This window comes from Carcharhinus amblyrhynchos, chromosome 28, assembly GCF_965287045.1.
Source record: "Carcharhinus amblyrhynchos chromosome 28, sCarAmb.v2.hapA, whole genome shotgun sequence".
NCBI classification, from domain to species: Eukaryota; Metazoa; Chordata; class Chondrichthyes; order Carcharhiniformes; family Carcharhinidae; genus Carcharhinus; species Carcharhinus amblyrhynchos.
In genome coordinates, this window is record NC_137351.1 from 27,776,696 (window position 1) to 27,789,265 (window position 12,570).

Genomic DNA, 12,570 nt, shown 5'->3' on the forward strand with positions numbered 1-12,570 from the left:
ACTGGTTTCTGCCAATTTGAGGAACATTCCACTGGCTCAACTGAGATGCCATTTTTTTTGCCAACTGTGCCAGTTCTTCACCCCATTCAGTTACAAGAACATCAAGGGTGAACCATGAGTGTATTGTCCAAATGCAAAGGGCTTATTTATCCGAAAATATGTGGGCAAACCAACTTGTTGTTATTGCCGACATACGTAGCACCTTACTGCACAACAAGTCCATTATACTGACTTACTTAATCAATTAGACATTTAAAAAAAACATTGACAGTTCATGTGAAAACCATCAGTCAAATTTTCAAGCGTTTTCTCAAGCCACAGAATTATTTTTCTCCCATCTTCCCCCTTCCGAAAGATATTATTTAATTGGAGAAATGCTTCTTGTTTCTGTACATGACTCACAACCCACATGATCAAATCTTTCGGCAGAAAGTCATCGAGTCTTCGCATTTCACATCAAAGGAAAGGGTTTTGAACAGATTTCCTGCACTCGCAAGGTCACCACAGGACACAGCGGTGTGAAGCAGCCACCGTGAGTGACTGCTGTAAAGTGACCACGCTTTATGCCACGCTCGCTACGCACGATACAGCCAGTGGGGGCCACTTGTCGGTAACCCCTATCGTTCCCTCCGAATGTAAGCTCCAGTTCTCTTGGCACGGGGCGTTACGGTTTTCCCAACCACTGAGGGTTTATGATTATCCCCACCCCACCCCCATCACCACTTTCCATCCCTACTCCGCACCCCACCCCGCCCCCCCCAAAGAAAAAAATGGAAAGCCAAAGTCATGTACCACGAGTTCAAAATTGCAAACAGATTGGGGAAGGTTGTCAGTCAATATATCATGCGCTGGTCCATGCTGTTTTGGCCAATGGTCACAGACACACAGGTTTTACTAGAAGCTCAACTGCCACACCAATAACCATCCATGCATGTGGTTAACATACTGAAGAGATAGTCCAAATGGCACAGTACAACAGTTTGAAGTCTTGTGAGCTGCTGAGCTTTACGCTTCTCAGATTTCTTGTGGTTGGTCCCTTTTTTTGGAAGGCTACAGTTGGTGCCGTGGTTTGACTTCACTCCTGCTGTTTCACAATTCACACTACCGAGTCTTTGATTTCGGAACCAATCCTCACCCTCGGCTGGGGGCAATGCGCAGAAATCTCCACGTACAAGTTCTTCTGATTAATTTGGTTGTTTGGCAACTCGGGGTAGCCAGAGTCCTTGTCATTGAGAGCGTTTTCCAGCACGGGGGTACTGCAGATGTGGTTGTCGTTCAGACTTTGGTAGCCTCTGTGATGTTCGGAGGGCGCTACTTGCACGGAGGTTCCGTTTAAAAGCAAACTCTCGTGCGGGATCTCAATCTTCCTTTGCTTCTTTTGCTGCATGCTGGAGCACTCTCCGTCTTTAATCAGCGACTTCATTTTGTCTCTGTTCCGGTACAAGAAGACCAGGGAGGAGATCGCCAGCGTCAACCCGAAGACCACGCTCACCGCGACAAATTCAGTCCAGTAGTTCTTGCCGCTGGTGCGTTGGGGAAACCGGCTCTCACTGCTGAGTGGATTGATGATGATTCCGCTCCGCTCGTTCAGAACCGAATTGGACTTCCTCGAGGCGTGCAAGGTCGTGGCCTCCGGGGAGGTATCCAATCTCAGGCAGTAGTTTGCAACCAGCAGCCGAAAGTCTTCCTCAATGGCCCAGCACTCGTAGACGCCCAGGAGCTTTGCGGCGGCGATGATCCCGCCATCGGGAAGCACCATGAACGTGTCATCGACTGCCGCCCCATTGTACGTCCACATCCTGGTGGCAAAGTTTGACTGCACTTTGCATGGCAACACCTGGAAACTGTTGGGTGACACAGTGACGGTCTCACAGGGGACAGGACCTGTTTTCCAACGAGAAAAAGAAAACTTCATACTAAAAAGCACAATTCAAAAGCATGGAATCAAAGAATCATTATCGAACAGTGCAGAAGGAGGCCATTCAGCCCGTTGAGTCTGAACCAACAATGATCCCATCCAGGGCCCTATCCCCATGTATTTACCCTACTAATCCCCCTGGCACTGAGAGGCGATTTAGCATGGCCAATCCACCTAACTCACACATCTTTAGACTTTGAGGAACTTTCTCCAGAGGTCAGTTGGTTTCATCAGAGTCTAGGCAACACTGCTTCATACTGGAGAAACAACTAAAACAGATAGTTAAAGGCAATGCTGCTTCTTATTTGAATTTTATGAGAGAAAATCCTTCAGCTGAATAAAATGTTGGTGCTGAAGAAAAGGGACAATAGTTTATATTTACATCACAGGAATCAGATTCACAGAATTATCACAGCACAAAAGCTGACCATTCGGCCCATCGTGACTGCACTGCCTCTCCGATTCACTTAATGCCATTCCCCTGTTCTTTATTTAAAACAAAATCATTTGTGGGACATGGGCGTCACTGGCTGGCCAGCATTTAATGCTCATCCCTAGTAGCCCGAGAGCAGTTATGGGTCAACCACGTTGCTGTGGCTCGAGCCACATATAGGCCAGATTGGGTAAGGATGGCAGATTTCCTTCCCTAAAGAACATTAGTAAACCAGATGGGTTTTCCCGACAGTCGACAATGATTTCATGGTCATCAGCAGATTCTTAATTCCAGATATTCTTTACTGAATCCAAATTCCATATCTGCTGTGGTGGCATTTGAACCCGGGTCCCCAGAACATTATCTGAGTTTCTGCATTAATAGTCGAGTGATAATACCACCAGGCCATTCCCTCCCCCTTTAATCCCTACTTTTCAGATCCTAATTTAATTTCAAAGCCTCCTTGATTGAAGCTGCCACACTCTCAGGCAATGCATTCCGGATCCAAACCACTCACTGTGTAAAAAAAGTTTAAAGTGACTGGTGAAAGAAACAGAAGCGACATGCAGAGAAACGTTTTTATACATCATGTCACTTCTGCTTCTTTTACCAATCACTTTAAACTTTCCCTGTCTCGTTCTCAGTTCTCTTATGGTTTTTTCCCTCTCTACTCTGTCCAGGCCCCTCATGATTTTGAACATCTCTATCAAATCTCTACTCAGCCTTCTATTCTCTAAGGAGAACGGTCCTGACTTCTCCTATCTATCTTCAGAACTGAAGTTTCTCATCTGTAGCCATTTTCTGCACTCTCTCTAATTCATTCACAAACCTCTGAAAGTAAGGCATCCAGAACTGAATGCAATATTCCACCTGAGACTGACCCAGTATCTTACACAAGTTCAACATAACCGTCTTGCTCTCGTATCCTATGCCCCTATTAATAAAGCCAAGGATACTGTATGCTTTATTAACTGCCCTGCCAACCTGCTTTATTCTCTTCAATGAGTTATGCACATATACACCCAGGTCCCATTGCTTCTGCACCCTCTTTAGAGTTGTACCTTTTATTTGATATTGTCTCTCTATATTCCTCCTACCAATAATATCCTGTGAAACTGGAATCATTTCACATTTTTCTGCATGAATTTTCATCTGCCACTCATTGCACCAACTTGCCCTTGTCCTTTTGAAGTCCTACACTTTCCTCCTCACAGATCACAATGCTTCCAAGTTTCCTATCACCCTCAAATTTGGACACTGTGCTCTGTACACCAATGTCTAGGTCATCAATACATATCAGGAAGAGCAAAGATCCTAACACCAATCCCCTGAGGAACTCCACAATAAACATTTCTCCGGCCATAAAACCATCATTTCTCTCTACTCCCTGTCACTGAGCCAATTTCATATCCCTGTTGTGACTTTCTGGCTTATTCCATTAGTTTGTGGCACAGGGGTATTGTCACTGGACTAATATTCCAGAGACCCAGGGTAACGGTCAAGACCCTCAGGTTCAGATCTTACCACGACAGATGAAACGAAAGTCATAAAAACCCATCTGGCTCACTAATATCCTTTAGGGAGGGAAATCAGCCATCCTTACCTGGTCTGGCCTACACATGGCTCCAGGTCCATAGCAACATGGTTGACTCATAAGCCCTCTCTGAAAAAGGGAAATAGCGGTGGGCCATAAATGCTGGCCCATCCAGCACTGCTCACATCCCATGAGCAAAATAAAAAAGAACCACTAAATGGATGGCCAACAATGCGAAGTTATAGAATCACTACAGTGCTGGAGGTGGCCATTCAGCCCATCAAGTCTGTACTGACTCTTTGAAAGGCTATCAAACTGGAAAATTCCAGTCGGTCTCTGATATTTGGCTTTCATTCGAATTTCATTAAATCACAGTGCAGAGAGAGGCCATTCGGCCTATCAAATTTGCATCAACTTTCTGCCAGACCATCCCATCCAGGCCCTCTCCCTCGTCCCGTCCCTGTAACCCCACACATCAACCATTTCTAATCCATGCAACCTACAGATCTTGGGACGCCAAGGGGCAACTTAGCATTGCCAATCCATCTAACCTGCACATCTTTGGAATGTGGGAGGGAACTGGAGCACCCAGAGGAAGTACACGCAGACACGGGGAGAACGTGGAAAGTCCACACAGACACCCAAGGCTGGAATTGAACCTGGGTCCCTGACGCTGTGAGACAGCAGTACTAACCGCCATGCTGCCCATTCTTAATTAGCTACCCGCTGTTTGTTGGGCAGTTACGTTATCCTGTTCCCAAACCTGCCTTTAGCAAAAATAGCCTGTAGGCAGATGGTGCAAATGAAACAGCACTCTGGGCGGCATCACAAATGTATCTTACCTACGTTCTTGCCCCCCCCCCCGTCAGGATGGAAAAGAGTTCAAACGCTGCCACAGTAATTTAGAAAGCTAAATTCAATTAATCTAGAAAATGAACATGACCAGTGCTGGATTTTCAAGGAACATCAACCTGGTTCATCTATCTCCTCCAGGGAAGGTAATCTGCTACTCCTATCTGGTCTGGTCCACACAGGACTTGGGTTTTGTGGTCATTGACTCTTAATGCTTTCAGGTCAAAAGAATAGACGGTACATACTGTCTAGAATAGCTCATATCGCAAAAATAATTAAAATTATGAGTTTCTAAAGATGAGAGGTGGAGAAAGAGAAGCGTGTTGAAATCAGTTGCTCTAGCAAAATGCTAGCACAGACACAATGGGCTAAATGGCCTCCTTCAGTGCTGTCATGTCTCTATTTCCCTTCAGCCTATAATTTTCCACTTGTCATCATTTTCGACAACCAAGTTCAGGGAATCAATGCAGCAATGTTATTCACTTCTCTGAATTTTAACAACCTAATCTTCGCCTGCTGTCAGCCAGCGTTCCTCGTCAAATTCTACTGCTGTGTGTCACCAGTTTCTTCAACGTGTGGCACATTTTTACATGGAACACGGTCTGCACAGGACCCCCCCTCCCCACTGTGCGGCTATACCTACGTTACAGCTCAGCACAGACATCCCTGTCCCCCTGTGGTGTTGTCTCCACTGAAAACTAGTCCACCAATCCAAGGACAAATAAATCTTGCAACCGCTGGAAAACTGAAATGAAAACATCTGCCCTGATGCAAAAGAAAACTGGGAGCTTGAGTTGGCCACTCGGCCCTGAGAGCCTGTTCTGACATTCAGTACAGAATAAGGGATCAGCCATTCAGGCCTCAGCTGAAGAGATAATTCTTCACCATTCAGTATGATCGTGGCTTTATAAAAATTCATTTATGGGATATGGGCGTCGCTGGCTAGACCAGCATTTATTGCCCATCTGTGGTTAGCGCTGTTATTTCACAGCACCAGGGACCTGAATTAGACTCCCAGTTTGGGTCACTGTCTGTGTGGAGTTTGCACATTCTCCCCTTGTCTGTGTGAGTTTCCTTGGGGTGCTCCAGTTTCCTCCCACAGTCCAAAGATGAGCTGGTTAGGTGGATTGGCCATGCTAAATTGCGTCTTAGTGTCAGGGGGACTAGCTAGGGTAGGGTAAATGCATGGGGTTATGGGGATATTGGGTGGGATTGTGATTGCTGCAGACTCAATGGGCTGAATGGCCTCCTTCTGCATTTTAGGATTCTATAATCCCTAGCTGCCCTTGAGAAGGCAGTGGTGAGTTGTCATTTTGAACTACTGCAGTTCCTGAGGTCTAGGTACGCCCACAGTGCTGTCAGGGAGGGAGTTGCAGGATTTTGACCCACTTTCCCACCTGCTCCCCATACCTCTTGATCCCTTGAAAGCCCAGGAATCTCTCACTCTCAGTCCTGAATGTGTTCATTGACTGATCATTCACAATCATCTTTGGTAGAGAATTCCTAAGGTCCTCAACTCTCCGAGTGAAGAATTATCCCTCTATCTCAGTCCAAAATGGCCAACCCCTTACCCGGAACCATTCCTCCTGGTTGTGGACACTCCAGCCACAGTTAAGATCCTCCTAATTTATATCTTTGTAAACCTTTGAGGTATTTTATCCATTTTACTGAAATGACTTTGTTCTAAACTTCAGAGAATATGGCCCTTTCTACTCAACTTGGGGTTTGGTCCCACTGTGCAAAATAAAATTGGGGTGGCCAGGCGTTTTTTTTTACATGAGTCCCAGAGCAGAGATGCAAACTATGTACAGGGCCATGGTTCATCTTAATGACCAAGTCTCACTACCATTACCTGGGCATCAGGCAGGAGAGAGCACATTGCATTAAAAATAGAAAACAATAGAAAAACATCAGCAGGTCTGGCAGCATTGGTGGACAGAGAGAAACAAAGTTAACGTTTCAGTTCCGATGTGAATCTTCTTTAGAACTGGGAACATGGCAGGGGGAGGCCACAGTCAGGGATACATGGCAACGGTTCCCATCAGACAGCTGAGGGGAGAGCAAGCAATAGCAATGATCAGGAGTGGGTGGCGTGGGCGGGGGGATGGGAGACAATTGGAGCCTGGGGCAAGAAGCCCACTATTGAGACCTATAAGCCCATCCTTGTTCTTCTAACTCTCGCAGTAGCCAAAAATAACCTTCCAAATATCAACCTGCCTGGAATAATGCTGATCCACAGTGGGACCTGATCTACACTTTTAATCAGGCGAAAACTGTCTTGCCAAGGGGTGGACCCGCTCCCCGTTTCAAAGCAGCTGGTTCATTTTGGGGCACGGTGTCAGGACAGTGGGATCTAAGGTGGGGGGAGTAAGTGACAGCCCTTATTTTAACTACCCTGCTCACCCTCCCTAGCATCTGTCAGGCAGATTGGGTGTAAATCTGGGACCCCTAAACGCTGGAAACACAGAAACGAGCAATCAGTTTTTGCTGGGGAAGCGACAGATTGCAATGCAGACCCTTCATCAGAACGGGATATTGGAAGAGACATTCATCAGTTTCTCATGAATTCCACCTAGCAACCTCTCCCTCGGGACATCCTGTTCTTAGTCTGCTAAAGGGCTCGTCCATTTTCCACTTCTGATGTAGGGGCTAAACTCCGAACTTTAGGCAATCCTTTCTCTTGGTCATTAATGGACCCACGGGGTATTGTCACGTCATTGTTCTGCTGGAGGTTCTGCCGGTGTGGGCTTAATATTCAGAATTTAGAGCACTCCATTTCAGAGTCACAAAGATACACACTGATGCCACTCAGTCCCACCCAAACAAGGGGTAGACTGTGGGTCAGGAGTATACCTGGCCCACGGTAGGCCTTTGGATGGCACAGTGGTACAGTGGTTTAGCACTGCTGCCTCACAGTGCCAGGGACCTGGGTTCAATTCCAGCCTCGGGTCACTGTCTGTGTGGAGTCTGCACATTCTCCCCATGCCTGCGTGGGTTTCCTCCCACAGTCCAAAGATGTGCAGATTAGATTGACTGCTCATGCTAAACTGCCCCTCAGTGTCTCAGGATGTGTAGTTTAGACGGATTAGTGGGGTAAATATAAGAACTAGGAGCAGGAGTAGGCCATCTGGCCCCTCAAGCCTGATCCACCATTCAATAAGATCATGGCTGATCTTTCTGTGGACTCAGCTCCACTTACCCGCCCACTCACCATAACCTTTAATTCCTTTATTGTTCAAAAATTTATCTATCCTTGCCTTAAAAACATTTAATGAAGTAGCCTCAACTGCTTTACTGTGCAGGGAATTCCATAGATTCACAACCCTTTCTGTGAACAAGTTCCTCCTCAACTCAGTTCTAAATCTGCTTCCCCTTATTTTGAGGCCATGCCCCCTGGTTCTAGTTTCACCCGCCAGTGGAAACAACTTCCCTGCTTCTATCTTATCTATTCCCTTCATAATCTTACATGTTTCTATGAGATCCCTCCTCATTCTTCTGAACTCCAAAGAGTATAGCCCCACTCTACAAAGTCTCTCCTCATAACCCAATCCTCTCAACTCCGGAGTCAACTAGTGAATCTCCTCTGCGCCCCCTCCAGTGCCAGTATATCCTTTCTCAAGTAAGGCGACCAAAGCTGTACACAGTACTCCAGGTGTGGCCTCACCAGCACCTCATACAGCTGCAATATAACCTCGCTGTTTATAAACTCCATCCCTCTAGCAATGAAGGACAAAATTCCATTTGCCTTCTGCAGCACTTGTGAACCAACTCCTTGAGATTCTTGCATAAGGACACCCAGGTCCCTCTGCACAGCAGCATGCTGCAATTTTTTACCATTTAAATAATAGTCCATTTTGCTGCTATTCCTACCAAAATGGATGACCTCACATTTACCAACATTGTACTCCATCCGCCAGACCCTCGCACACTCAGGCTATCTATATCCCTTTGCAGACTTTCAACATCCTCTGCACACTTTGCTCTGCCACTCAATATGTGGAGTTACAGGGATAGGGCCTGGGTGGGATCGTTGTCTGTGCAGACTTGATGGGCTGAATGGCCTCCTTCTGCACAGTAAGGTTTCTATGAAGTCTATTCTATATCAATTTTTAAAAGGTTATTCTGATTCCTCCATCATAAGGGCTCTTGCATCCAGGGTTCTGTTCCAGGTATCGGTCACTCTTTGGAATTATTTTCAAATTTCAGACTGTTGTCACCACTGGTGAAAATGCGGTCAGATCATCGATTCACCCCAATGCCCGCTGTAGTTTTCACAGGGGCTACTGCAAAAGAACTTCCCTGCATCATGCTAGCAGTCTCTTTCCTGTGCAAATCAGGGTCTTACTGAGGTAGTTAGGGTCTCGATTGCAATTGTAAAGAACACACAAGTGGTGTTGGTGCTCAAGGGTTTAATTGTTCTACGTTCAATTATGTGAGTCTGGGAACTGATCTGTGATCAGTTTGGTTAAGCCTGGACGTTGACTCAGAGTAAGGTAAACAGAACAGCCGAGATGGAATAAGTATGGGTGCAGACATTTTGAGATTGCTGAGCTATTTTGAAGTCCAGCCAAAAAAAAACTTTGCACATGTAGAAATTTGCCATTGCTCTGAGGCAAATCAAATATATTAGTGAATATTCAACATGCGGGAATGAAGGGACAAATGCTCCACCCAGGTTTACTAGACTTTTGATCCAGAAATGGCCAATTTTGAGAATTGATGTCTTCTGGAGGCAGAAGGTGCTGGTTGTACAAAAAAAACCCACTTGCCTCAGACAGCAAAAGCCTCAACAATGCTCTCTCTCTCTCCTCACTGTGGGTCTCCATCAATAACCCAGCCAGCTGATATGCCTGTGACCACTGAGCAATGACTGCCCAGAAGTCGTTTTACCTCTAGCCACATCTCCAGCAGTGACATCTGAATGTGCCATAATGTTCCACATTCACCCATGTCTATTACACACTGGGCCTTGGATACTTTGGCCATTTCTCTCTCTCTTTCACCGCTTTTCAAGGCTGAGGTGTCCCCTGGTATTCTAACCTGGTGGTTTGATCCAACTGGGAGGTTAGTTAGGCCATTTCAGAGGCCAGTTGAGAGTCAACCAAAAGCCACATAGAGGCTAGACCAGGTAGCAATGACAAGTTTACTACTTTAGTCACCCTTGTGAAGGAAGATGACTTGGCTTCTTGAACCACTGAGGTGTAGACCTGAGGGGAAATACCCCCCCAAAATCCGAGGTGCTGAATTCAGGTAAAAACGGGAGTAATTCCTGCTGTTTTTTTTGAGCGGGATTTTCAAAATGAACCTTCCACCACAGTCTGTGCATCACAAGGTGCCTCAGAGAGCTTCAGGCTGAAAATCCGAGGACAGGCGGGGCCTATTCCTACTGGGGAGGCCGACAGCATAGCACTGAGTGGGCCATTGCGCACGTACCGATCTGTCAGTGCTGAGATCGGCGCATGTGCAGTAGTCCTGCACTACTGGCCTCCCTATCACAACCTCCCATCGCTGCCTGTCTGATTCCCCCCATTCCCTGATCGCCGGCCTCCCAGACATCTCCGGGCCAGCCCCATGTGACCTCTGCCTCCCCAGGCCCCCACCAGTCCCAATCTCCCTCGCACCAACCCCTGGCAGTCCCAACCCCCAGTCCATTGGGAGTCTGAAATAAATGGCAGTGCTTAAACCATTTTTAAGAAGTACATCATTCAATCCAAAAATTATCTTCCAGCTCACATTTCACCTCAAAGGGGTCGGAACTACTTACGAAATGGTCGTAAAGCCCGAGGATTTAAAAACGATCCGTCAGGTTGTGGGCAGTGTTGTTCTGGCCTGCCCCTCTCAATGTCTTGCTTCCAGTGGCTGTAAAATAAATATTCTACATTAGTCAATCGCTGGAATTCTACCACATTGTTTGCCATGGAATTGGGGTGGGTGAGGGGAGGACAGTGGGAATATCCATTCACCTCGGGCAGGATTTTCCAGTATCGCTCGAGCGAGGCTGTAAAACCCCGCCTAATATCTTAATCACACTCGCGGTGTTGCTTCAAATGTTACGGTTTTCCTGATTAGACTTGGGACCTACATAAATACCATCAATGTTGGTGTACAAGTAGGAAAATTTCTGCTTATATGCCAAGTATAACATCAACCGTCATTGCTACTGGTGGCCATTTTTTGATGCAAAAGTGGCCATGTCTTAAACTCTCACACATCTTTCTAATGCAGTCTGTGTCGCCTGCTTGATCCCCTGTGCCTGGATATCGAGTGGCAAAATATGCATCCGTGAGGTGAAATATTGACAGTGACCACTGGTGCAGCATGTTGTGGCTGAAGGGTCAACTAATACATCAAGTATGGGCAAAATTATGATTTTTTTTAAATAACATATTTACTCCATCATTAAAGTTACAAAGCCGATGCTTACAGTGGACCAGTCAGACCCAACTCCATTCCTAGCTTGCTCCAAAAACCAAATTCAAAATATAAATAAATCCCCATAAAAAAGGGACAAACAAGATCCGAGCTGACAAGATCAGGCATGTTACATTCCATCTTGGGCTGGACCTGACACTAGACCTCAGCCAAAAGGCCGAGAAGCCTTGTCAATACGAGACGCATAACCAGGGCTGGAAAAATGTGGTGGTCTTATATGCTGGGTCAACTTATACACCACAATTTACGCTATGACTTAAGACAGGCAGTGGAAAGAATCATTGTAACATTGAGTACTATCGCTTTGTCCAATTATCCTGAATGGACAGACAACGGGGTGGGCAGTGTAATGGTCACACTGTCTCACATGCAATATTTCTGTACTAGGACGATGCTTACTGCTTTGCATGAAAGTTTTACCAGGTGAAAGCTGTTTCCCAATTCTTTCCTGCACCCAAACAGAAGGTCAACAATGTTTGGGGAGGAGGGAGTTTGGGGGAAGAGGCACATTTTTTAGATCATTTGTTGAAAAGGTTGACATCTGACATGTAATCTCAAGCCGTGGTTCAAACAACACTTGCAGCACACTCGCCTCTGAGTCAGAAAGTTACAGGTTCAAGTCCCGCTCCCAGCGACTTGAGCTCAGCAATCTAGGCTGGCACTCCAGTGTAGTACTGAGGGAGTGCTGCACTGTGAGAGGTGCTGTGTTCCAGCAATGATGTTTAATTGAGGTGCTGTCTGTTCCTTCTCAGTTGGATGCAAAAAAAAAACGATCGGAATACTTTGAGAAAGAATGTATGGGGGAGTTACCCCTGGTGTCCTGGTCAATATTTATCGCTTGAATAATATTGACTAGAGCAAATTATCTGATTTTAATTAGATTGTTTTTGCGGGAGCTTGCTGTGTTCAAATTGGCTGCTGTACATTCTACATGACTACAGCTCCTAAGCACTTCAATGGCTATAGGTTATTTTGGATGTCTTGAGATCATGAAAGACATTATATAAATGCAAGATGCTTTTTCGTTTCATACTGTTTACACAGTTCACTGATGTGCTGTTTTATAAGAAGAGGAGTCCTTACATAATACGTCGTGCATTATCCTGCTATGGAGATGCCGGCGTTGGACTGGGGTAAACACAGTAAGAAGACTTACTGTAAGAAGGTTAAAGACTTTAAGCTGGTGTTGTGAGACTTCTTACTGTCATTATCCTGCTGCCAAGGGCCACATGGTAACACAGTGGTTAGCATTGCTGCTTCACAACGCCAGGGACCCGGGTTTGATTCCCAGCTTGGGTCACTGTCTGTGTGAATTCTGTATGCTCCCCCCACGTCTGAGTGGATTTCCATGGGTTCCCTGGTTTCCTCCCACAGTTCGAAGATGTGCACGTTTGGTGGATT

At 46.1% G+C, this 12,570-nt stretch overlaps 1 protein-coding gene across 5 annotated transcripts in view; it reads right to left on the reverse strand.

The window, feature by feature from the left end:
- Positions 1–763: 763 nt before the first annotated feature.
- sema4ba (sema domain, immunoglobulin domain (Ig), transmembrane domain (TM) and short cytoplasmic domain, (semaphorin) 4Ba) overlaps positions 764–12,570 on the reverse strand; it is a 451,928-nt gene continuing 440,121 nt past the window's right edge. For all 5 annotated transcript variants that reach the window (XM_080214192.1, XM_080214193.1, XM_080214191.1 and 2 more), the window contains 2 exons: positions 10,502–10,596; positions 764–1,884 (listed from right to left, as the gene is read on the reverse strand). In XM_080214192.1, coding sequence (XP_080070318.1) covers positions 1,097–1,884; positions 10,502–10,596 — 883 coding nt within the window. In that variant the 3' untranslated portion in view covers positions 764–1,096. The remainder of the gene's footprint in view (positions 1,885–10,501; positions 10,597–12,570) is intronic.